The 24206-nt window shown below is 47.0% G+C and overlaps 1 protein-coding gene across 1 annotated transcript in view; it reads right to left on the bottom strand.

Moving 5' to 3' along the window:
- The window catches only part of Atxn10 (ataxin 10), a 144874-nt gene extending 140455 nt beyond the window's left edge, over positions 1 to 4419 (bottom strand). Inside the window, exon 1 of the mRNA XM_057791921.1 lies at positions 4070 to 4419. Coding sequence (XP_057647904.1) covers positions 4070 to 4185 — 116 coding nt within the window. The 5' untranslated portion in view covers positions 4186 to 4419. The remainder of the gene's footprint in view (positions 1 to 4069) is intronic.
- Between the last annotated feature and the right edge of the window lie 19787 nt (positions 4420 to 24206).

The raw sequence follows: 24206 nt of genomic DNA, 5'->3' as shown, positions 1-24206 counted from the left end.
TTTTATGTTGGCTACAACATTCTACATTCTCACCAACAATGTATAAAGATTCTATTTCGCGCTGGGAATGTAATTCAGTAGCAGAATACTTAACTCAAAAGTGCAAGGACCAAGGTTCAACACCCAAATTCACCAAAGAATGGGGGCATCAATTTCCACACATCTTCACCGATGCTTGTTCTTTCCCATCTTTTTGGATAACAGCCTACTGAAAGGGTGTAAAATGGTATCTCACTGTGACATTCACTGCTTTTCACTAGCTGCCACTGAGTACTGAATAAGGTTGACCGCTATTGGACAACTATATTAAAGCACAAGAGGTTTTGCCCAATTTTTAAAATGGACTATCTTTCTAGTGAATTGTAGAAATACTTTATACATTCTGAAACCATCTTTTGTTATTAGGTGTGTGTGTGTATATATATATTATATATATATATGTATTACAAATACTTTAGTATATGCCTTGTCATTTTGTTTTCTTACAGGGTTTCTCTGTGTAGTATTAGCTGTCCTGGAACTCACTTTGTAGACCAGGCTGGCCTTGAACTCACAGAGATCTGCCTGCCTCTGCCTCCCAAGTGCTGGAATTAATGGTGTGTGCCACCGCTGCCCAGCCATCATTTTGTCTTTTGATCTAGTGTTTAATTTTAAGTCTAAATGGATAAAGTATTTCACTTAAATAGGATGTTATATCTTAGATAAGAAATGATGTTTAGTGAGGGAGGTGGGGCAGCTATGGGTAATGATGGGTGTGAATAACAAAGGACAATGACATTACGTATGAAAACATAATAAAACCCGTTATTTTGTACTACTAAAAGAGGCTGACTTTTTTTTAAGTTTGCCTAGGTCACAAGGAAACTAATCTCTTCTAGATACTCAGATATTGAGATCTATATTCCATGTTGAAATATCTTTCTGGACTGGTCTGAGCTGTAGGTCAAAGTTCATTTTATTCCAATCAATAGACAAATAGTTGTTCCCTCTTTGCAAACAATGTGTTTTAAGTTGGTTTTGGTTTTACATTTATAAATATTTTATAAAGAAACTAGAGCCAGAATAGGCTTTTATTTTTTCACACAAAATAGTCAGTGTTCAATAAAAAGAACCAAATGATCAAGTACACACACAAAAGAAAAAAACAAAAGTTATCATATCCAGTCTTTATAGTCAACATGTTTAAGAATTAAATGAGAACATCAATTTCAACAAAGTACAGGAATATAAAAACAAATATATTAATTCAAAATTGCAATACAAAACACAATGATGGCAGGTTTGATGAAGAAAAGAAAATTAGCAAACTAGAAGGCAAGTTAAAAGCAAATCTTCAAGCAGATATTTAAAGAGGGAAAAGATCCTCCTGGAACACCTGAAGTCTGGGCTAAAAACACTAGATTTACCCAGACACACAAAAACATAGTTAAGAGCATCTGCTGCTCTTAGAGGGGACCGGAGTTCAGTTCCTAGCACCAACATCAGATGGCTCACACTCCCTGTGTAACTCCACTTCCAGGAGATCCACAGGCACCTGTGCACATGCACATACATACAGAGACAGAAAAAAAGTCTGTCTCTCTCTCAAATGAGGGGCTGCAGAGATGGCGCAGCAGTTAAGAGCACTGGCTATTCTTCCACTCACAAGTATCTATAATGAGATCTGAAGCCCTCTTCTAGTGTACAGACATACATGTAGACAAAATACCCAAATACTTAAATAATTAAATCTTAAAAAAAAAAAATTGGTGACAAAGCAGAACCAGAATCAAGAACTCTGCACCACCGTACAACTGCATTCTCCACCCAAGCACCTACCCACCAGTCCATCCTTTCTGATCTCCAAACTACTGGAAACAGGGTCAGTGCTCCACAAGAACTGCAACCAAACCCCAGAATCACTCTCCTCCTCACCCCACAACAAGCCAGTTGGTCCCTGAGTCCTTCCCATGCAATCTTACGAGTTCCTCATCATTGTCCTACCCTTCCCCACAATGCCCTTACTCTGGGCACTTTTTCACGGGGTCTTCTGCTGAAACATCCCTCCTGCTTCATCGCTCTAGCTTCTCTCTTCCCTTTCCAATGGTGATCAGACTTTCCTCACACACAGATTTTATCAAACCATTGTTAATGAACCCATCAGTGGTTTTCCATAACTCCTCTCAGAACAGACCAAGTCAAGAGAGCTATGGGTCTTCATCTTCTCAACAAGTTACATAAAGGAAACCAAAGATAGGCTGTCTCCTCTGGCCCAGACATATGATCTGTGTTGTTTCTCTGCAACTCTACAAAATCAGTATAAGACCCTTTCACAGAAACTGTCTTTTCTAGCTGGTCCTCAAAGCCCTAGTAATTTTACATGTGTGGGTGGATGTCCATGTATACAGTGTGCATGCCTGATAACAGTAGAGGCCAGAAAGGGACATCAAATCCCCTCACCGTGGAGTCAGAGACGGCCGTGAGCCACCATATAGGTTCTAGGAATCAAACTCTGGTCCTCTGGGAAAGTACTAACTGCTCTTAACTACTGAACCATCTTCCCAGGCCCTCGCCAGTTATCCGTCTTTGCTGGCTCTACCGTGCAGATCTGTACTGCAGTACACTTACACAGCAATCCCCTATTATGTTTGATGAAAGGAGTTACGTCACATTTGTTTTTGTAACCTCAGCCCCCTGAAAAGACTGTTTCATAGTGCTCAATATGGTTAATAATTAAGGCAGAGGTCCAGGATGGTAGAGACAGGCCCAAACATCAGATCAGCAAACATTATTTCCCAGATCACACTGATCAGCATCCTGCCCACAAGCCCAAGCAACAGTACCAGCAGCCTTCAACACCTTTTAGATGCACATCCTTCTACTATGACGGCAGATGGGAAAGGGCTCAGACCAGCATCTTTCGTTGTTGTTGCTGTAGTTGGTTGGTTTGTATGTTCTGAGATAAGGAGCCTTGGCAATGTTGACCAGTCTGGTCTTGAACTCAGAGATCCATCTGCCTCTGCCTCTTGAATGCTGGGACTGAGGGAAGACAGGCGCCACTGTGCCTGATTTGGTTATCTATCTACCTTGTTGGTCGGTTGCTTGGTTTGGTTTGGTTTTGGTTTTTCAGCACAGTATTTATGTATTCATTTTCAACACAGGGTTTCCCTATGTAGCCCTGGCTGTCCTGGAACTCACGCTAGAGACCAGGCTGGCCTCGAACTCACAGAGATTGGCATGCCTCTGCCTCCCGAATGCTGGAATTAGAGCGATTCTGTTTTTTTTTTTTTTAAGATGGAAAGTTCTAGAAAGCACTGAACCTACCCAAGCCTATGTGCTCTTTTCCACTCTGCTCTCTGTCCACACACTGGGATTTCATATCTCCCTCCACGAGAAAGCAAGGGTTCGGTGACCTCTCAGTCCAATAACTAAGCACAATGCTTGCTACAGGGGAGGCCATTACTATAAAGAGAAAATACTAACGCTTGTTTAGTGCGTTAGTGTCCTGAGGATGTAACAAGCATACTCTCATTAAATCCTCACTACGTTTCCACTAAGGAGGCACCTCCAACATCGTCTCCTTTAAACAGAAAGGGAAAACGCAGCACAATCCTACAAAACCCAACAGGACCTGACAGCCTGGCGTACTTCTGTTCCCACGTCTTATTTCATCGCAGCACTGAAAACATGCACCCGATTTCCCATTTTGAAGGCGAGAAATGGAAAGGTCGGAGGCAATGTGGAGACGTCAAGAAGCCAGTCGGATCTGCAGGCTCCTGGGCATCTCCCTTTAACCCAGTGGCAGAAGGCAGAACACGCCTCCCCGGGCCACCGCCCGCCCTCAGCGCCCCGCCTGAGGAGCCAAACCAACAGCTTCCTCACAGCCAGCCTGGGGACCAGCGTTGCCACCGCCTGCCCCCTCCGAGCCTGGGCAAACCGTCGTCCCGAGCAGGCCTAGGCGCGCGCCACAGAGCCGCAACCCGCGCGTGGGCCGAGCCCGTCTCGCCCGCCGCCCCGCCTCGCCAGCCGCCCAGCCCAGAACCCCGCCATGGATCCTCTTCCACCTAGGCAGCAGCCCCTGCGCGGTTACCGGTTCCGCTGCTCCTTGAAGAGCGCAGTGAGGGCGCGCAGGGCCTCCAGGTCCTGGATGGGTGCTGGCACCATGATGCCCGACAGCCGGGAGGGTGGCATCCTGGGCGCCGCCATCTTGCCACTCGCTCTTAGCCGAGCCTGACAAGGCGGAGAGAAGAACGAGAGATGGGGAGACAGGCGACAGGGCAGGAGACGGGGACGCGATCCGCCCGGCACTGGCTTCCGCAGCCCGCGTCACCCAGATCCCGTGCCGCTGCAAGGCAGAGAGCGCGAGACTAGCAGGCTCGCCTCAAGCGGAGAGGACAACGCGGCGTAGCAGGAGGGGGAGGGGGCGGGGGCGGAAGTCCCGCCTGAGGGGAGGGGGTCCAGCGGAAGTCCAGCTCCTGCGTGGGGAAGGAGGGAGGGGGTCCTCGGGTTCTCAGTGGGGCGGCTGGGGTAAACACGCCCCCCAGAGGACAGACTGCTGAGCCGAAGGGGGCGGGGAAGGGTGGGCGGTAGGGTGTCTTGTCAGGGACAGACCTTCGCCCTGAGGAAGGGCCTCCGTAGGTGAGGCCCGGATGCAGAGGTTTCCCTCCGGGCAAGGGATACCAGGCATAAGCGATGCCCCCAGGTTAATGGATGCTGTCCCTGGAGGGGGTCTTGGGAAGGAGGCTCCTTGTGAAGGGCGGAGAGGGGATACTGGCCAGAGGTGTAGGCCGGGAGAGGGGACCTGGAAAGGGGCTTCTCCCTCAGGTGATATGTTGCTGGGCCACGTAGTCCCATTGCAAGAGAACCTGGACTAAAGACCCCCCTCCAAGGAAGGGATACTAGCTTGAAGCGTTCCATGGAGGGAGACTGGCAACGGAAGTTCCCCCATTGGGAAACCTGGAGCCAGTGGAAGACGACCTTGGACAGAGGTTCCTCTCAGGGAAAGAGGAAGCAGAACAGAACTGTCCCCTTGGGAAAGAACCAGGAAGGAAGCTCTTCCCCCAGGAGAGGAGTCTGGGAAAAACTCTCTCCATGGAGAGGCATATTCGTTTCTTGTTGCAGCTACAGAACACCTGACAAAAGCGGCTTTAAAAAGGATAGGTTTATTCTGGCTCACAAGTTGAGGTTACAGGCCAACATGGTGGGGACTCAGGACACAAATTCTGGGGGCAGCTGGTCACATCACATCCACAGCCAGAAAGCAGACCAGATGGACAAATGCTGGTGCTCACTGGCTTCCTCCTTTTTATACAGGCCGTGGAATTGTACCACCCACATTTAATTGACACAGTTAACCTAATCTATATATTCCTTCACAGACATGTGCAGAGGCTTGTCAAACTGACCATTAATCTTAACCATCCCAATAAGGGACCTGGGTAGAGGGGGCTTATCAGAAATATCCCCATACTAGGACTGACATTAAGAGTACTTTCTAGAGCTGGAGGGGGCACACTTAATGCCAGCAGTTGGGAGGCAGAGGCAGGCAGACATCTGTGAGTTCGAAGCCAGTCTGGTCTACAAAGTGAGTTTCTGGACATCTAGTGCTACACAGAGAAACCCTGTCTCAAATACACACACGCACGCACACACACACACACACACACACACACACAAAACCAAATTATCCCTATAAGAGGTGGGGCAGAAGGCAAAGAGGTACAAAGAGGCCTCACTAGGAAAAGATACTCTTGGGCCTTGTGGGGGTGGGTCCCAGGCAAAAGGTTCCCCTGAAAGGGTAGAAGACCTGGATCCTCACATTTAAGTATTTAATCTGTGCTCCTCCCTCTGGTGCAGCAACCTGTCACCAGTTGCCAAGTCTCAAACCCTGAAAGCTGGCTTCATTGTGTTTTCTTATCATCTATCTACTGATAATACTTGTCACTTGTCAAGGACTTAGAATAACTCATCAAGGTTTTAAAACACTGAGGGACAGCAAAATAGCTCACCCTGCCACGCCTAATGACCCTGGGACCACGTGGTAGAAGAGGACCAACTCCAACACATTGTCCTTTGACCTCCATCCCTATACCCACATGCACACGCACACACGCAGACACACACGAATGAAAAAAAAACACAATTAGAAGTTGTCTCAGTCCTTGTTCTATTGCTATGAAGATACATCATGGCCAAAGAAACACTTATAAAAGAAATCATTTAATCAGGAGTTTGCTTACAGTTTCAGAGGGTTAGTCCATGATCATTAGACAGGCTTGGTGCTGGAGAAGTAGCTGAGAGCTCTATCCTGATCCAGATGCAGGCAGAAGGTGTGGAGGAGGGGGACTCGAACACATACCTGGGTCTGGCATGGGTTCAAAGCCCACCCCCAAGTGGCACACTTCCTAATCCTTCTAATCATTTCAAATAGTGCCACTCCCTAGTGACTAAGCATTCAAATACAAAGGCCTTCAGGGACCATTTTTATTCAAACCACTGCAGAAGTAAAAAAGCTCAAATTGCCAGTAGTAAGGCAACAATGAGTTTTTAAAGGAAATGAATGTATTTCATCAGAATTAGCAGATGTTGATAACCCATATATTTTCTATCTACTACACTTTACTGATACTATACAATACATTGTATATTCTATATTGTACTATAATATCTTGTATATTGTACTATAATATCTTGTATATTGTACTATAATATCTTGTATATTGTACTATAATATCTTGTATATTGTACTATAATATCTTGTATATTGTACTATAATATACAAGAATTGTTGTCAAACCTTGAACTGGGAACTAGACATACAAAGACTGGCAAAAGATGTTCCAACTCTGAAGGAACTCATACTAGAGGGAGAGAAACAAAGAAGCAAGGGTACTGGAGCAAATTGCTGTGATTGACAGCTCTCCCAATTATTAACGTCACTTAAAATGTGTAACTATAACAGCACTAAGGGTCAAGTATCATCAGTCTTTTCCATTTCACTAACTCCACATTCATGCATTCCACAACTGTCGCTATGTGACTTACTCAGTGCCAGATATGAGGTTGCCCGGCAGGTGGGCTCAGGAGAGTTCAGAGTGTTATCGCCAGGCTAGCAAGGCAAACCTGCCAATTTTTGTATTGAGGAGCTGTTGATAGTAAAATACACATATGAAGGTCTTCACCCTTAGTTTCCTGTCTTCTATTGTGCAACAAAAGCTGCATTGAATTTTCCAGAAAAAAAAAATATCCCCCTTTCTTAATGTTACTCTGCCGCAATGAAACACAATGACCAAAAGCTAGTTGGAAAGGGTTTGCTTGGCTCACACTTTCAGACCACTGTTCATCCCTGAAGGGAGTCAAGCCAGGAAGGAACTCAACAGGGCAGGAACCTAGAGACAGGAGCTGATGCAGAGGCCATGGAGGAGTGCTGCTAACTGGCTTGCTCCCCATGGCTTGCTCAGCCTGTTTTCTTATAGACCTCAGGACCGGTGGCCCAGGGATGGTTCCATCCACAAAGATCTACCCCCACTGCCCTCCCATCAGCCACTAACTAAGAAAATGCCCCACGTGCTTGCCTACAGTCCAATCTTATAAAGCATTTCCCAGTTGAGGCTCCCTCCTCTCTGACAACTCCGGCTTGTGTCGAGTTGACATAAAACTACCCAACACTCCTCTACTCTCATTTTCTGGAATACTGCCATGGGCTCCTTATTTATCTCTTAACTACATTCTAAATAAAAAAAAATTAATATTTCACTCTGTTCAGAACCACTGAGGAATTGCCATTACACTCAGAAATTTAATTGAAATTCCCTAAATGGTTAACTAGCTTCCTCCCCCAGAAGCCACTATGACCCCATTTTTTTTTTAATTTTATTGATTTTTATTGAGCTCTACATTTTTCTCTGCTACCCTCCCTGTCTCTCCCCCTCTCCTTCAACCATATCCTAAGATCCTCATGCTCCCACATTACTCAGGAGATCTTGTCTTTTTCTACTTCCCATGTAGATTGGATCCATGTATGTCTCTCTTAGTGTCCTCATTGTTGTCTAGGTTCTCTGAGATTGTGATTTGTAGGCTGGTTTTCTTTGTTTTATATTTAAAAACCACTTATAAGTGAGTACATGTGATAATTGTCTTTCTGGTCTAGGTTACCTCACTCAAAATGATGTTTTCTAGCTCCATCCATTTGCTTGCAAAATTCAAGATGTCGTTATTTTTTCTGCTGTATAGTACTCCATTGTGTAAATGTACTACGTTTTCCTTATCCACTCTTTGGTCGAGGGGCATTTAGGTTGTTTCCAGGTTCTGGCTATGACAAACAAAGCTGCTATAAACATAGTTGAGCACATGTCCTTGTGGCACGATGAGCATCCTTTGGATATATACCCAAAAGTGGTATTACTCATGACCCCATTTTCTAAGTTCCTCCTCCTTTGGCCTCGGGAAAGTTTCCCTCTATCACAGAACTTTGCACATGTTGTGCCTTTTGCGTTAGATACCTTCCCACAGATACCAGTATGATATGCTTCCTTCAACTGCTCAATATCTTCTTTCCCTCTACCCCCGCTCACACGAGCATTATCTTCACTTATTTTTCTTTTTAAGTTTTTTTTTTCCTGAATGTATATGTGTGTGAGCCTCCATGAGTACATGCACACAATATATATGCAAGAGCCTGAAGAGATCAGAAGAGAGCATCAGATACCCTGGAAATGGAGTTACAGGGGTTTGTGAGCCACCATGTGGTGTTGGGAACAGAACCCAGTCCTTTGAAAGAACAGCACACATCCTTAAACACTGAGCCATCTCTCCAGCCCCAAAAATAGACTGTTACTTTCTGTGCATATGTGTTACTGGTATCTGAACCTAGGTAGGGCCTTGTTCTTGCTCGGTGAACGCTCTACCACTAAGCTACATGCCCAGCCCTGCCTCTGATTTGCTTGAAGAGCATCTAGCTCCCATGTTGTCGAAGCTAGACTTAAAACTACTGTGCTTGAGTGGCCCACCTCTGCCTCCCCAGTAAGTAGGTTTTCAGGTACTGCCAAGACACCTAACTCAAGTGACTTAATGAACTTCCTGGTCACTTTGCTTAGGCCTGCATACTTCACCCAACCCTAAGCCCCAGAAATCTTCTCTATACACCCATTCTAGTTTGCTTTTTGTTGCCGTGATAAACACCACGACCAAATGTAACTTGAGGAGGAAAGGGTTCATTTAGCTTCCAGGTTAATGTTCACCATCAGGGAAGCCTGAGGCAAGAACCAGAGCCAAGACCACAAAGGGACGCTGCTTACTGGCTTCCTTTTCATGCCTTCCTCACCTTGCTTTCTTACACAACTTAGGTTCATCTGCTCAGAGATGGGCATCACCCACAGTGGCCTGGCCCCTCCCACATCAATCGTTGATCAAGAAAATGTGCCTTAGACTTCCTGACAGGCCAGTCCAATGGAGGCAATTCCTCAGTTAAGGTTTCCTCTTCCTGGGTGACCCTAGCTGGTGTCAATTTAACCAAAAACGAACAAATGAAAACATCTAATCGGCCTAGCGCCTAAGACATTGTGCACTGCAGAATTTGCATACTGGTTTTGTTTATTATTACTTATATGGTTATTACTAGAAAACAAGCTATAAGAAAGTAGAGATGCTTGCTTCTAACATTGTGTCTCCAGCCCAGCACCTAGAAAAAGGCCCAGTGTGTGATCATGGAACAATAAATACTAATGAATGAACAGTTCATGACATACGATATTTTCAGAAAAGAACAAGAAAATGTTGCATGCTCTGATAAAATACAGCCATTAAAAGCATTCAGGAAGAGAGGGAAAGGGGAAGTAAAAGAAAAATATTTTTATAAGGCAAAATGACACACACACACACACACAAATAGAACTATGGGTAAGAAAAACAAAAGAAAGTTAAATTTGTCAAACGGCATGTGGTATTGACTACCCAGAATCGATGGAGGATCCCAGCCTTGACTGAACGGATGTGAACAAGTTAATATTTCACTTGGTTCAATGGTGTCTTTCACTGTTATGTGACTGTTTGCCTAAGATAACTGCATGAGCAAGCCACCACGTTGGGGTGGTGTACAAGGATTCAACTTCAGGTGTAACTTGTGACATATATTTATATTGGGAGCCCACTACACACATACAAAAAGAACCAGGAGCTTCAGTAATCAAGAAAAAAGAGAGAGAAGGATGGGGGAAGGAAGGAAGGAAGGAAGGAAGGAAGGAAGGAAGGAAGGAAGGAAGGAAGGAAGGAAGGAAAACGGAAATCAGAGACACAATTGGATGAAGTATAAAGCAAACAGATTGGACCAAATGCACATGGTTTTCCAGAGGAAGTTGAGAGGAAGCGAGTTCTGAAAAGCAGGGAAGATCCCCTGACACTTTAGAGTCCACCATGGAGAGAAGTCAAAGAAGAAACCTGGAGGCAGGAGCTGAAGCAGAGACCACCAAGGGGTGTTGCCTACTGCCTTGCTTTTCCTGGCTTGTTCAGCCTGCTTTCTTATACATTCTAGGCACATGTGCCTAGGAATGGTACCACCTACAGGGTACGGGCCCTCCTACTTCAATTACCAATAAAGGAAATGCTCCACAGACTTATCCACAGGCCAGTCTGACGGAGGTGATTCTTCAATTGAGGTTCCCTCTTCCCGGCTGGTCAGGTTGACAAAGCTAACTGTGACATCTTCAGTTCCTCTTCTGCCCTCTCACTAGAAGTTTCGCTGTGTATCAACTTCTATATGGGACCTGTGTGCCATCAGGAAATGCCACCAGATACCTGTCTTCTCGCTCTTTCTGTCCCCATCAGCTTTGTTAACTTGACACAGCCTAGAGCTGCTTGAGAGAAAAGCCTTGATTGAGGAATTGCCTCCATCAAATAGGCCTAAGCACACACCCGAGGGGCGTTGTTTTGATTGTTGATTCCTGCAAGAGGGCCCAGCCTACTGTGGGCAGGTGATTTGGGGCTATGTAAGAAAGCTAAGCACAGATATGCAAGCAAGCCAGCACACAATATTCGCACCATTTCAAGGGCTGGCTCCAAAGCATTTCTATACTCCAAGTATGTGTGTAAGAGACTCTTAATTTAGCTCTTCTGCATATTTAATAGTTTTGTTTCTTCTTGCTGGATAGTTTCTTCGGGTCCATCAACCAACTAATTTACTCAAGGAACACACACATAAATAAAAACTGAATAAATAAATCTTAAAAGAATAAAAGGAATAGAGGGGGTGGAGAGCTGGCTCAGCATGTCAGAGCACTGGCTGCTCTTCCAATGGATCCTGATTCCACTCCCAGCACTCACAAGGCAGTTAGTTCATAAACTGTTAACTCCAATCCCAGGGGCACAGATGCCCTCTTCTGGCCTCTAGAGGTACTGCACACACATAGCGCACAGACATCCATGCAGACAAAACACACATAAACAAATGCAATTAAATCAAAATCTTTAAAAAGAAGCAGGAATTTTGGAACAGAGAGATGGGGGGGCTAGCACAGTAAGAATGCACCAGAAATGATGAACAGAATGAAAAGAAGACCCTAGAATGAGAATAAGAGCCAAGTCTAGAAGCAATACTTAGCTCCAAACCACAGCTTCAATGAGCACAGAGCAGGATGGGAGAAGCAAAATGAAGTGTATTTATAGATGCGTCAGAGTGGAACTGGCGAGAATGACAAAGACAACCTGATAAGCCACAGGAAACACGCCGCTGCTTTTTCAGGGAGTGACAATTCGAGCAGGCGGCATTTAAGGCAGAAATACTAGAAGCCAAAATACTGCGCTAAGATCTTCCATGTGCTGCAAAATATAAATAACCACCGGCAGACCCACGCGAAAGGAAATAGAGAGGCGTGAAAACAATCCCAGGAGGAGGCGGGCACAGCACAGTGAAGACCTATGAAAGATGCAAACCATTAGCATCACAGAAAGGGACCAAGTGATGGCTGATTGAACAAATCGTGGTATGTCCATACAGGGGGATACCACTCAGCAATAAAAAGAAACAATAGTGACAGAACAAAATGAGTGAATTTGAAAATCAATTATGCTGAACAAAATGACTCAAACAAGAGGGACTGTGTACTCTGCAGTTTCACCGTATGAAGATGCATTTGGTAAAATCCAACACAAATCAGTTCATTGTATGAAGTTTCAGTGAAATTAAAGGAAAAAGGATAAAATTGGAGAGAGACGCTAGGATATGAAGGTCACAGCCAGGAATGGTGGTACAATCTGTAAGCCAGCATTTGGGAGGCTAATTTAGGAGGGCACTATGGGTTCAAGGCCAGCCTGGACTACAGAGCAAAGCTACGTCCCAAAACAATAGGAAGGGCAATGTTTTAGGATCACCGAACTATTCTGCCATGACTGTGATAGTTGTTAGCAATTGTGCATTTTGTCTTGAAAATTTTATTTTATTTTATTTTATCCTTTAAAAAAAGAGAACAAACCATCTTTTTTTCATTTTACATACAAATCCCAGTTCCCACTCCCTCCCCTCCTCCCATTTCTTCCACCTTCTCTGCCCCCAACCTCAACCCCAATCCACTCCTCAGTGAAGGGTAAGGCATGTTGTTTTGGGGAGGGACCAAGGCCCTCCCTACTATATCTAGGCTGAGCAAGGTATCTCTCCAAAGAGAATGGGTTTCCAAAAAGCCAGTTTAAGCAGTAGGGATAAGTTCTGGTGCCCCTGCCAGTGGCCCCTCTGTCTGCCCCAGCTATACAACTGTTACCCACATTCAGAGGGACTAGTTTGGTCCTGTGCTGGATCCTTCCCTATCTGGCTGGAGTTGGTAAACTCCCATTAGCTCAGGTAAACAGTTTCAGAGGGTGTCCTCGTCACAGTCTTGATCTCTTTGCTCATATTCTCACTCCTCCCACTCTTCAGCTAGACTTTGGGAGCTCAGTCCAGTGCTCCTATGCGGGTCTCTGACTGTTTCCATCAGTTTCTGGATGAAAGTTCTATGGTGACATTTAAGATAGTCATCAATCTGACTACAGGGCAAGGCCAGTTCAGGCATCTTCTCCACTATTGCTTAGGGTTCTAGCCGGGCTCATCCTTGGAGATTCCTGGAAATTTCTCTAGTGCCAGGTTTCTTGCTAGCTTCTTGTCTTGAGAATTTCCCAAGTCATGCACTTTGAAAAGAAGAATCTAGTCAAGCTGAAGAGAGAGAAGGGGGATCATATGAACAAGAATGGTCAAGACCATGATAGGAAAGCCAGAGATGGTTGACAGGAGCTAGTAAACTCCAGACTGACAGGTGGGGAACCTGCATGGGACCGAACTAGACCCTCTGAATGTTGGTGACAGTTATGTGACCTGACCTGTTGGGGGACCCCTGACAGTGGAACCAGGACCTGTCCCAGAGGTATGAACTGGCTTTTTGGAACCCATTCCCTATGGTGGGATACCTTGCTTAGCCTTGATACGGGGGCAGCGAGGGGGCCTTGATCCTGCCTCAGTTTGGTATGCCAGACTTTGTTGATCCCCAAGGAAGCCCTTTCCACTATGAGAAGTGGATAGGAGATGCAAAGAGGGGAAGCGGGCGGGGGGAGAGGGGGTACTGGGGTTGGTACACAAAATGAAAAATAGATTTTTTTAAATAAAAAAGAATTATCATGTAAAAATAGAAATAGAAAAATAGAAGCCGGGTGGTGGTGGTGCATGCCTTTAATCCCAGCATTTGGGAGGCAGAGGCAGGCGAATCTCTGTGAGTTCGAGGCCAGCCTGGTCTACAAGAGCTAGTTTCAGGACAGAAACAAAAAAAAAAAAAAAAAAAGAGAAAAGAAAAGAAATAGAATCTAATTTTGCATAAATGATAGACAGTGAGCCTCATGGTGGTGGTGCACACCTTTAATCCCAGCACTGGGGAGGCAAAGGCAGGTGGATTTCTGTGAGTTTAAGACCAACCTGGTCTACAGAGAGAGTTTCAGGACAGACTCCAAAGCTACAGAGAAACCCTGTCTCAAAAAAACAAGCAAACAAAAAAAAAAGTGAAAAAAATCAAAAACCCAAAGTGTAGCTGGCCCTGATGTGTAACTAATAGATCTTCATTCTTGCTGTGGACAGCTTCCAGACATTGACTACCAAGCACCCCAAGCCTGGGATCTCCAAGTAAACAGATATATGAGAAGCAGATGGACACTCACCTGGCCTTTCCATCTGGACTTATTTCCCAATTCATAGAAAGAAAGCTGTTCCCAAAGACAGCAAGACAAACTGGGTGAAGTCAGAGAGCCAGGGTCACAGACGGCAAGCCCACGTGGCTGGAACTTCCAAAGGTAAGACAGAGCTAAGTTGCTGGGAGATTCCAGAGACCAGCAAGAAGCTGTGTGAGTTCTGAGCTGAATACTGAACTGTGCACGTCCTGAGAACCCACTGGGCCAAAGACAGCTGGGAGCCCCAGCACCCTTGTAGCTCACACAGAACCAGGTACCAGTCTTCCAAGCAGTGAGAGTCTGTAAACAATAAACAACAACAAAGACTGCAAATGTGTTTTGAGTTTTGTTGCTTTACACAGAGTCTCCTGTAGCCCAGGGTGGTCCTGAACTACCAAACTTCCTGCCGTCACCTTCTAAGTGTGTCACCATGTCTATCCTAAAAATCATCAAATTTATCAGTGTAGTGGCACACACCTTTAATCCCAATGCTTGAGAGGTAGAGGCAAGCAGATCTCTGTGAGATCTAGGCCAGCCAAGGCTGCATAGTAAAACCTTGTCTCAAAATAAACACACACACACACACACACACACACACACACACACGGGGGTGGGGAGGAGAAAGAGAGAGAGAGAGAGAGAGAGAGAGAGAGAGAGAGAGAGAGAGAGAGAGAGAGAGATCAAACCTTTAGAGAAAACAGAATCTCCACTTGTTAGTGGCCCCTGTAAAGACGACACTCCTGACCAGGACCTCAAGAAACTGTGTGCTCATCAGACCCGTTATCATGTAACAGAGTTCATGACAGGATGAAGGAACTCCCCTGGGATGGAGTGCCAGGAAACTCTTGGAGCAAAAACCACACAGCACAAGCCAATGGCCCAAACTCATCTCATCCGCCATCATGTTACTAGCATGACCTAAGTTCTTGGGACCTATGACTACACGGTAGGAACCCTTATGACCAGAAGACAAAGAGCAGAGTTGGGTGACGAATCATTTGGAGCATGATTCTGAGCTGTTGTACAAAACTCAGCTCAGACCGGGTTGCTTCAAATTATGAGTCTCGGGTCTGCTAAGATGGCTTAGCAGTTAAGAGCCCTGGCTGCTCTTCCAGAGAAATGGAGTTCAATTCCCAGCACCCACTTAGTGGCTCACAGTCATCTGTAACTCTAGTCCCAGGGAGCCTGACACCCTCTTCTGACCCCTGGGGATACCAGGGATACATGGTGTACAGTTATCTGTGCAGACAAAACATCCATACATATAACACATGATATAAATATCAAAAAATAATTCCGTATCTTCTGGAATTTAGAAGATTGAAATGAGTCTCAGTGAGCTAAAATCAGAGTGTTTGCAGGGCCACTTCCTTCTGGGGTCCTACAGAAGAATGTATTTCTTTGCTTTTTCCAGCTGAGAGAGAGCCCACTCACATCCCTTGGCTCCTGGTCCCTTCTTGTATCTCTAGAGCCAGAAAGACAGGGCTGAAGGTTTGCCTTCTCACACTGCCCTTCTCTGTTTTCCCTGTTTCCATGGTTACTTCTCCTTCTCTGACTCGAACACTCTCCTGCCTCCCACTTTTACTTAGGAAGACCCTGTGATTAATTTTGTGCCCAGTGGGGTATTTAAGGCCAACTGGTGAGACCCTTGATCCTCCACTTCCCCATGAAATCTGACATTTTCACAGATGTCAGGGACTAGGGTGAGGAATCTGCTTGCCACACTGGGTAGGTGACAGTAAATCAGGACTAGAATGTGCCGGATTGAAGCCTCACTCTGGAACAATTTGAGAGACAATGCGGTGAGTTGAACTTACTTTGGGGCGGAGCAGCGATGAGGGCTCCTGGTGAGTGCTCCCGGTGAGTGCTCCTGGTGAGTGCTCCCGGTGAGTGCTCCTGGTGAGTGCTTTCCGGTGAGTGCTCCTGGTCAGTGCTCCCGGTGAGTGTTCCTGGTCAGTGCTCCCAGTGAGGGCTCCTGAACACATCTGTGGAAAGAGAAGCAGCCCAAGATATGGACTCAGGAGCAGTGGCAAATGGCCCATTCAGAAGGCAGAAATAGGAAACACGGGGGTCTGAGGTCTGATGGGGAAGCTAAAGGAATGGGCACCAAGCAAAAGATCTACGGCCAGGAAGCTGTTGAGCTGTTAAGAACACTTGCTGATCTTACCGAGGAATGGGGCTCAGTTCCCAGCACCCACATGGTGGCTCACAACTGCTGTTGACTCCACTTCTAGGGTAACAATGCCACCTTCTGGACTCCATGGGCACCTGCATTCACATGCACAGACAACACGCATATTTAAACATAATAGTCAAAAAGAGAATGTTCAATACAGTTGGACAGCAGACAACGTTAGCCAGTGGCCTTGGTCATTATCAGTGCTGGAACTGGTAGTAACCTCACCAGTTCCGTGGCCACGTGGCAGGAGCTGAGTCCTGTATGGGCCCCACAGCACAGAAGACCGCACCCTCCAGATGTCCTTTGGCCACTGAGGAAGATCCAGTGCTCTCCCTCCATTCATTTCTGTTTTCCCGCTTTCCACAGTGATCTAGACACAACTGCCCCAAGACACACTCTGCACCTAAGTCTCCGCCTGCCAGCCCCAACCCAGGACAGGATTTCAGTGGTCGCGGACTAGAACTTAATTAGCCTATTTGCATTGTGCACAGGACCATTTTGTTGCAAGGAGTCAAGGCATCCACCCCGGGCGACCACATCAGTCTTGACTGTCTCTCTCCACACCCACCCCTCATCCCAGTAGCTCATCCCTTGAACTCATCACCCACCCCTGAGACCCTTGCTCATCATTTGCTGACAATGGCTACTAAACGTGGGCAGATGCAGAGCCCTTGAATAGGCAGAAATGTCTCCTAAGGGACAGGAGGGTGACAGGTGCACTCTTCCCGCTGAAGTCTCTGCTGACCACATTATCAGAGCCTCTCGGCTCCAAGTTCTCAGTCGCTGGACCTGGCTCCCTTTTGATGGCACTTTAGCACTTACTGCAGCTTTTCTTTTTATTTATTTATTTATTTATTTATTTATTTATTTATTTTTTGGTTTTTTGAGACAGGGTTTCTCTGCGGTTTTTGGAGCCTGTCCTGGAACAAGCTCTTGTAGACCAGGCTGGTCTTGAACTCACAGAGATTCACCTGCCTCTGCCTCCCAAGTGCTGGGATTAAAGGCGTGCGCCACCACCGCCCGGCTCTTACTGCAGCTTTTTAAGTGGTCATTCTCTTATTTCTTTATCATCTGCCTCTCTAAAGCGTAAGCTTCAAGATGGTAGAAACTTTTTCCGTCTGATGACCATGCACACCATCTGAGATCGGACTGGGGAGGAAGAAGCAGGTGAAGCTGATCAGGACAAAAGTAAACACCAAGAGAAAGATGCGGGTCAGAGAAAGGCTCAGCAGTTAAGACTTGGTGCTTTTGCAGAGAACGTGGTTAATCTCCACTGTCAATGTGACTAAATTTAGAATCACCATGTGTGCTGGTGAGTTTTGTGTCAACTTGACACAAGCTATGGTTACTGGAGAGGCACCTCAGTGGAGAAGATGCCTCCAGATCAGGCTGCAAGCAGACAAGCCTGGAGGGCATTTTCTTAATTAGTGATTAGTAAGGGAGGGTCTGTCCCGTTTTGGGTGGTGCCACAACAGTGGTCCTGGGTTCTACAAGAAAGCAGACTGAAGCAGGAGGCAGCGCACACCTTTAATCCCAGCACTCAGGAGGCAGAGGCTGGCGGATCTCTGTGAGCTAGTTCCAGGACAGGCTATAAAGCTACAGAGAAACCTTGTCTCAAAAAGCCAAACAAAACAAACAAACAAACAAAACAAACAAACAAAATAAAACAAAAACAGACTGAGCCAGCCAATAAGCAGCACCCTTCCGAGGCCTTTGCACCAGCTCCTGCCTTCATGTTCCTGTCCTGATTGAGTTCCTCTCCTGACTTCCTTCAATGATGAGCAATGATATGGAAGCCTAAGTCAAAGAAACCCTTTCCTCCCCGAATTGCTTTTGGTCATGGTGGTTTCATCACAGCAATAATAACCCTAACAAAGACACCATGGAAGCAGTACCTCTGGGTATTTCTGTGAGAATGTTTCCAGAGTGGTCCAGCTGAGAAAGGGAAACCTAGCCTGAAGGTGGCCAGCAGTGCCTCCTTGCCTGGGACCCGAGGCTGAATAAGAGGGAGACAGGCAGATGAGACCAGCATTAGCATTCATTTCTCTCAGGTTTCTGACTTTGAGTGTAGTGTGAAAAGCAGCTCCACCCTCCTGATGCCCCCACCTTCCTCGCCATGGTGGACTGTATCTCCCCAAACTATAAGCCAAAACAAACCCTTCCTCCCTGAATTTGCCTTTTCCCAGGTATTTTGCCAATGAGATTATACCAGCAAGAAAGTAGTAATACCCTATGATAACCATGACATCCAACATGGCACCTAACTTTGAAGGTCAAGAGCATGCTTAAAACACAGCGGTCACGAGGCAGTGGTGGTGCACACCTTTAATCCCAGTACTCAGGAAGCAGAGGCAGGCAGATTTCTGAGTTCAGGGCTAGGCTGGTCTACAGAGGAAGATCCAGGACAGCCAGGGCTACACAGAGAAACTCTATCTTGAAAAGTCAAAAACCAAAACAAATAAACCGAAAATAACTCCACAGTGATTGTGGGTCTCAGGCAGGTGCGGTCATCACCCCCCCCCCCCACTTCCCTGACCCCTCATCTCACAGAACCTTAACCTCAGAAATCTCATCTGCATAACGAGAATGGAGGAGGGGTGGCCCGGGATGATGGGATACCTCTTGGTGTGTGTACACAGAACATATACTCCTAGGTAGAAACACAGCCAGAGAAATGAGTACCTGCACATCCAGGATTCCTCCATGGTGAACTAGAAGACAGAACACGTGGGAGGAGAGGTTGCTGGTTTGGAAAAGGTTTTGGAAGAGGAGGCCACTGATGGTGTGGAGCTAGCGGCTGACTCTGGTGTCATGTGTGGGGGCTTTCTCCCCACGGGTGCCTGGAGGCTGGCAGAGGGCGGAGGAGACAGGTGCTGTGAAATCCCCAGCTCAGCCAGATGAACAAAGCAGGAAGCACAAGGGCCAAGAAGTTGGGGGTGCTGGCAAGAGGACATGGTGCCTTGGCTGGGAGGCCTGGAGGTGGGAAGCCCGGTTGGGGGGAGGCAGTGCCATGGGAAAATGCAAGGAGCTGGGATCAGGATGAGGTCAAGGGCCCGGCCAGCTGGAGGCGTGAGAGGCCTGGCAGGCTCGGAAGCTGTGGTCAGGGAGTGGGATCGTGGAGAGAAGTTAGAAATGCCTGGTGATGACAGAGCTGGGCAGTGGGCAGCCGCAGCGCAGTGGAGGTAAAGGTCGGGCGGGGGGTGTGGAAAGGGTGCACAGATCTGGCAGCCCCCACCCCTGACGCAGGCCTTGGGGCGTCTGGGTGACTCATAGATGGCTTCTCTGCCTACACCTCTTACCCTCCCTCTGTCCTTTGATGTCCCGCTGTCTTTCTGACATGTGAACCATGTTTCTTACCACAAGACCTTTCTCAAACACACTTATTTTCTTTATACCGGACCCATCCCTTTCTGCCCTCCCCTATCATCACTTTCCTGATTCCCAATTTTTGTGTCACTCATTTCCCCCACTTCTCTGCTGGCCTTGTTCCCACCATCTTGTCAATCATGAAACCTCACGAATTATTTTGTCCATAGCATCGTTTTCCTTTTCCTTCCAAGTCATCCTGGGTATTTACACACACACAGGGCAAGCGCTCACCACTGAGCTGGCTCCAGCCTATGTCCGTGCCTTTCCTAAGCATTGAAAGGAAAACTCTCCCTCCAGGAACTGACATCACACACCTAACCAGAGAAGGAAGAGAAATGATTGATTGACAGCAGTCACAAAAACAGGCTGGTAACACCATTCTGCAGCCTCCAGCCTGGCTCTGCTAATCTTGGGAGCTGGGGACGCGGTGTGGGAGTTTGGGTAAGTCACATTCCTCAGTATCAATTAAGCAAAGGAAACAGTACCTAATGGGGCGTTAGGAATACTGACTAATGTTAGTTATTGCTATGCCTGGCACACAGAAGATGCTACCATCTTCTTTATCTGCAAGGGATGTGTCGTGCTCCACCCCCACAGCATATACTTGAAGCCATGGTCAGTGCCAAGGCTGTACCCCCTCCACACTATATTTTCTCTTATATAATACATATGCATATATGTATATGTGCCTTTGATGAAGCTTGTAAATTAATACAGTAAGACATTAACAATAATAAAATAATCAGGAAGCCATGTATGATAGATGGCACATGCCCATAATCCCAACATTAACGATGCAGAGGCAAGAGGACTGCCACAGTACCAGGCCAGGACGTTTACACAGTGAGCCCCACGCTAACCAGAACTCCATAGCAAGGCCCGGTCTCAACAAAATAAAACAATGCAAACAAGACAAAAACAGAACGGGTTGCAACAATTTACTATAATAAAATTATGCAAATAGGGCCGCTCTCAAATTGTTTTACTATACCATACCCACCTATCTTGTTGCTGTTCTGTGAGGTGACACAAAGCCTCCCTGATGAGAAAGAATAACAAATGACTTAGACATTGGAACAAGGTGCTGAGCCCTATGTAAAAGCTACTTACACATAGGCATTGTGATAAGGAAGGAGCTGCTGGGAGAGCAGAGAAGCCCACTCAGCACCTAAGGAGAGGGTAGCACACACAGCATGGATACACTGCATATCGGGACGATTCACTCGTCGGAGTGGTAACACTTCATCATGCTACGTGTAAAAGCCGTGCAACTCAAGGCTCAGTAATTGTTTATTTCTGGAATTCTCCATCTAGTGTCTTCAGGCTAGAGCTGACGTTGGGAAGTGAAACGTCAGAAGGCAAAGCTGAGCGTCCCTGATCGTGCTGTTCTAGCCAGCTGTGTCCCCACGGAACCATCCCACAGTGTAACAGGCAGTGGAGGAGGTTCCGAGCTGGAGCCCAGCTACTCTTGAGTTGTTTCTGTGACTCGGTTTCTCATACATGGAATGAGTTACTGACATCTGCTTTGCTCGCTACAGAGGCCGCTAGGAGAATGAATATTCTTCTTACAGCACCCCATGGGTGGGGACATTTACTCCTGGCTAAGTTACTTCACATCATCTCCGCTTCTCTCCCTGCGATTTCCACACTAACCGGTGTGATTTCCTCCCCTTCCCTCCCTCCCCCTCCCTCCCTCCCTCCCTCCTTCTCCTCCTCCTCTTCGTTCTTTTTGAGACAGATTCTCATTATACAGCCCAAGCAACCAGGAATTTGGGGTTCCCTGCCTCTGGATTACAGAGAAGCTCCACCACATCTGTTTGTCCTAGCTTCTTGTAACAAATACCGGGCCAACATGGAACCAGCAGTCTGGACTCCTTCAGAGGCCACTCCATTCCTGTCGTCCAAGCCCTCCAAGTGTCCGAGAAGAGCTCCACCATCAAGCACATACATCTTTTCCTGGAGCACTGCCCAGCCGTGGGACCCAGGCATGTCCTGTGACCCTGACAGACTCTGTCCGCCTCTAAGGATGCAGGTGGACAGTGGTCAGTGTGAGCTCAACAAGATGGTGAGGGACAGTCATAGAAAGTGTCTGCCGTGTGGCCAGTGCTTCGTATGTTAGCTATTATCATCACCACAGGTTCCCCCTGCCAACTGCATGGTCATCTCTGATCTTTGCCCCCTCAGGAAAGTGATATGACTCAGTGGCTTTGTCTAGACAACTCTGAGGATAAACACCCACCCAGAATGACCCTACACACACACCACACACATCTCAGGTGCTTTCCAACTTGGTTTTTTTTTTTTTTTTTGCTTTTGTTTTTATGCTGTATTCAACCCCAACACCACACAGACAGCATCCCAGAAAAACAATGTTAAATAACTGATAGTTCGCCCTCCCCCACTCCCCACTCTAGACTTCTGGGAGAGATGGCTGTACATGACTCTGGATGAGAGGAAACAGACTGGATGGGGAGGGGATTGGAATCCCCAGCTATCCCTCCCCACTAGAGTCAGGAGGCCTTTACTCCACACTGGCGTCTCTTGTCTCTGCCTCCAAGCGATGGTACACGCCTTACCCTGCACCAGAGTGTCCTGTGTTCTTTCCCCGTGCCCTGCCAAAGCCCACATCATGGTGTAAATCGACACCGCCCTCCAGCCTCTCCAGACAGACAGCTCCTGCACCCCAGCCTAACTTCATTTTCTACTTGGGCATATGACAGCTTGTACCTTTGATGATTACAGCTGGTACAGTTTTGAATATTTCCTTGTCTCCACCGTCCATTTAATTTTGTTCCTTTCAACAACATCCAGCCAAAGCATTCTGTACTCTACTGCCTTCAGGTGATACAGAGGTTGGAAAGATTCGGGGTGATTACCTAGAAGCCAGGGCAAACAAAGGCGGGTGGGCAGAGGTGCCTGGTAGGCACCATGCCTGAGATACTCCTTCCTGTAGTGAGGATACCCGGAAGCCCCAAGAGCCCAGAACTGCAGCTGGCCTCATCTTCTCCCTCAGGAGCTCACAGTGGGTCCTTTCTGAGGAATTCTAGATGTTTTCAACCATGGGGGTGCCGCTCACATAATAGGGAAAGGGGCCCCAAAGGGGGAAAAGCATGTTGGAAAGGCCAGGCAGGAAGGACAGACGAAAGCATGATTGCCTGCTATGGAGAATTCTGAAATATGCTGGAGGCAGAGCAAGATAAAATACTAGTCTGAAAGAAAAAAAGCTATTGCCTGTGGAACATGAAGCTATGGGAGGCCACAGAGTGCCACCTGGTGGTCACTAGGGGAAATGCTTTACGTGGGTCTGGTTCAGTTGGACAGTCGTCTACTGCCGAGGTCTCTCTGGGTTCAGGACAAGTCTCTGACACCGGTTGGAAGTCTCTACTGTTCCTTAAGAAGTGGAGAGAGAGAGAGAGGTCCGTCCTGGAATTATCTGTGATTCTCACCCTCTGCCGGCTCCCAGACCACCACACGCGCCCCTTGCTCTGCTCCTAGCTGAGATTAAACGCCATCGGCTCCCTCCTCCCGCCTGCTTGCCGGACCCCTCCCTTCCCCCACCAGTTCCGGATTTTACTATCTGTGGTGCTCGAAGAGCCATCTGTTGGAGAAAGGATGCTAGTATGAGCTAATCACGAAAAACGAGGCCTAGAAGCCACTCCAGGTGTCCTTTTAGGAATGTCTCCCCGTTCCTTATCAAAATCGTCTTCTCTTCCGTTGTAACCTGTTTGTTTTCGTTGGGACTTCTGGTTTCCACACAACACCTAAGAGCAGCTTTCTCATTCCCTTGCAAACACAGCTAAGTGTCCCCGTTTCATCATTCTTCAGGGTGGGATTCCTAGCCCAGGACAATTCTACTCTTTGGCCAGACAACCCTTGGCAATGTCTGGAGGCCTTTGGGCTGTCGTACCTGGAGGAAGGAGGCAGCTGCTGACCCCTAGTGAGAACAGGCCCACAGTGCACAGGATGGCGTCCACTGCCTTCCGACTTGAAGCCCAAACACCAGCAGTGTTAACACCAGGGACAGTTCTACCTGTCTCAGGAACCAGGACCCTTCTAGAGGTCTGCTTCACTCAGCTCTCCCTATGGCCACGTGGAGCCGGAGTTGCAACTCTGGCTGCTGTTTTGCCTCAGCAGCTGGTTGTCCTTGGTTCTCATGGTCAGTCCATCCTCCCTCAGTGCCTCCGAATAAAGAACCTGGGTGGTTTACAATTAAATAAGAGATGTACATCACTCTGCAGAACCAGCATTATCCTTAATACATACACATTTGCACTAGATGGGTTTGATTTTAAATTATGATTATTGTGTAAGTTCCCCCCTAGCTATCCCTTTTAACAAAGAAATGGTGAAGGCCTGCTAAAGCCCTGAGTAGCAGGCAGAACAAAGAAAAAAAAAAGACTCTTGTCAAGTCAAATATGAAAGGCCTAGCGCCCTAATTATATCTTGGAAGGAAAGCTTTGTCCTACTGACACTCGGGCTGGCTTTGGGCCAGCTCAGGTTTCCCCCT

This window comes from Chionomys nivalis, chromosome 17, assembly GCF_950005125.1.
Source record: "Chionomys nivalis chromosome 17, mChiNiv1.1, whole genome shotgun sequence".
Taxonomy (NCBI): domain Eukaryota; kingdom Metazoa; phylum Chordata; class Mammalia; order Rodentia; family Cricetidae; genus Chionomys; species Chionomys nivalis.
The sequence above is the reverse complement of the archived record's forward strand: the minus strand, read 5'-3'. Positions and strand labels throughout refer to the sequence as shown.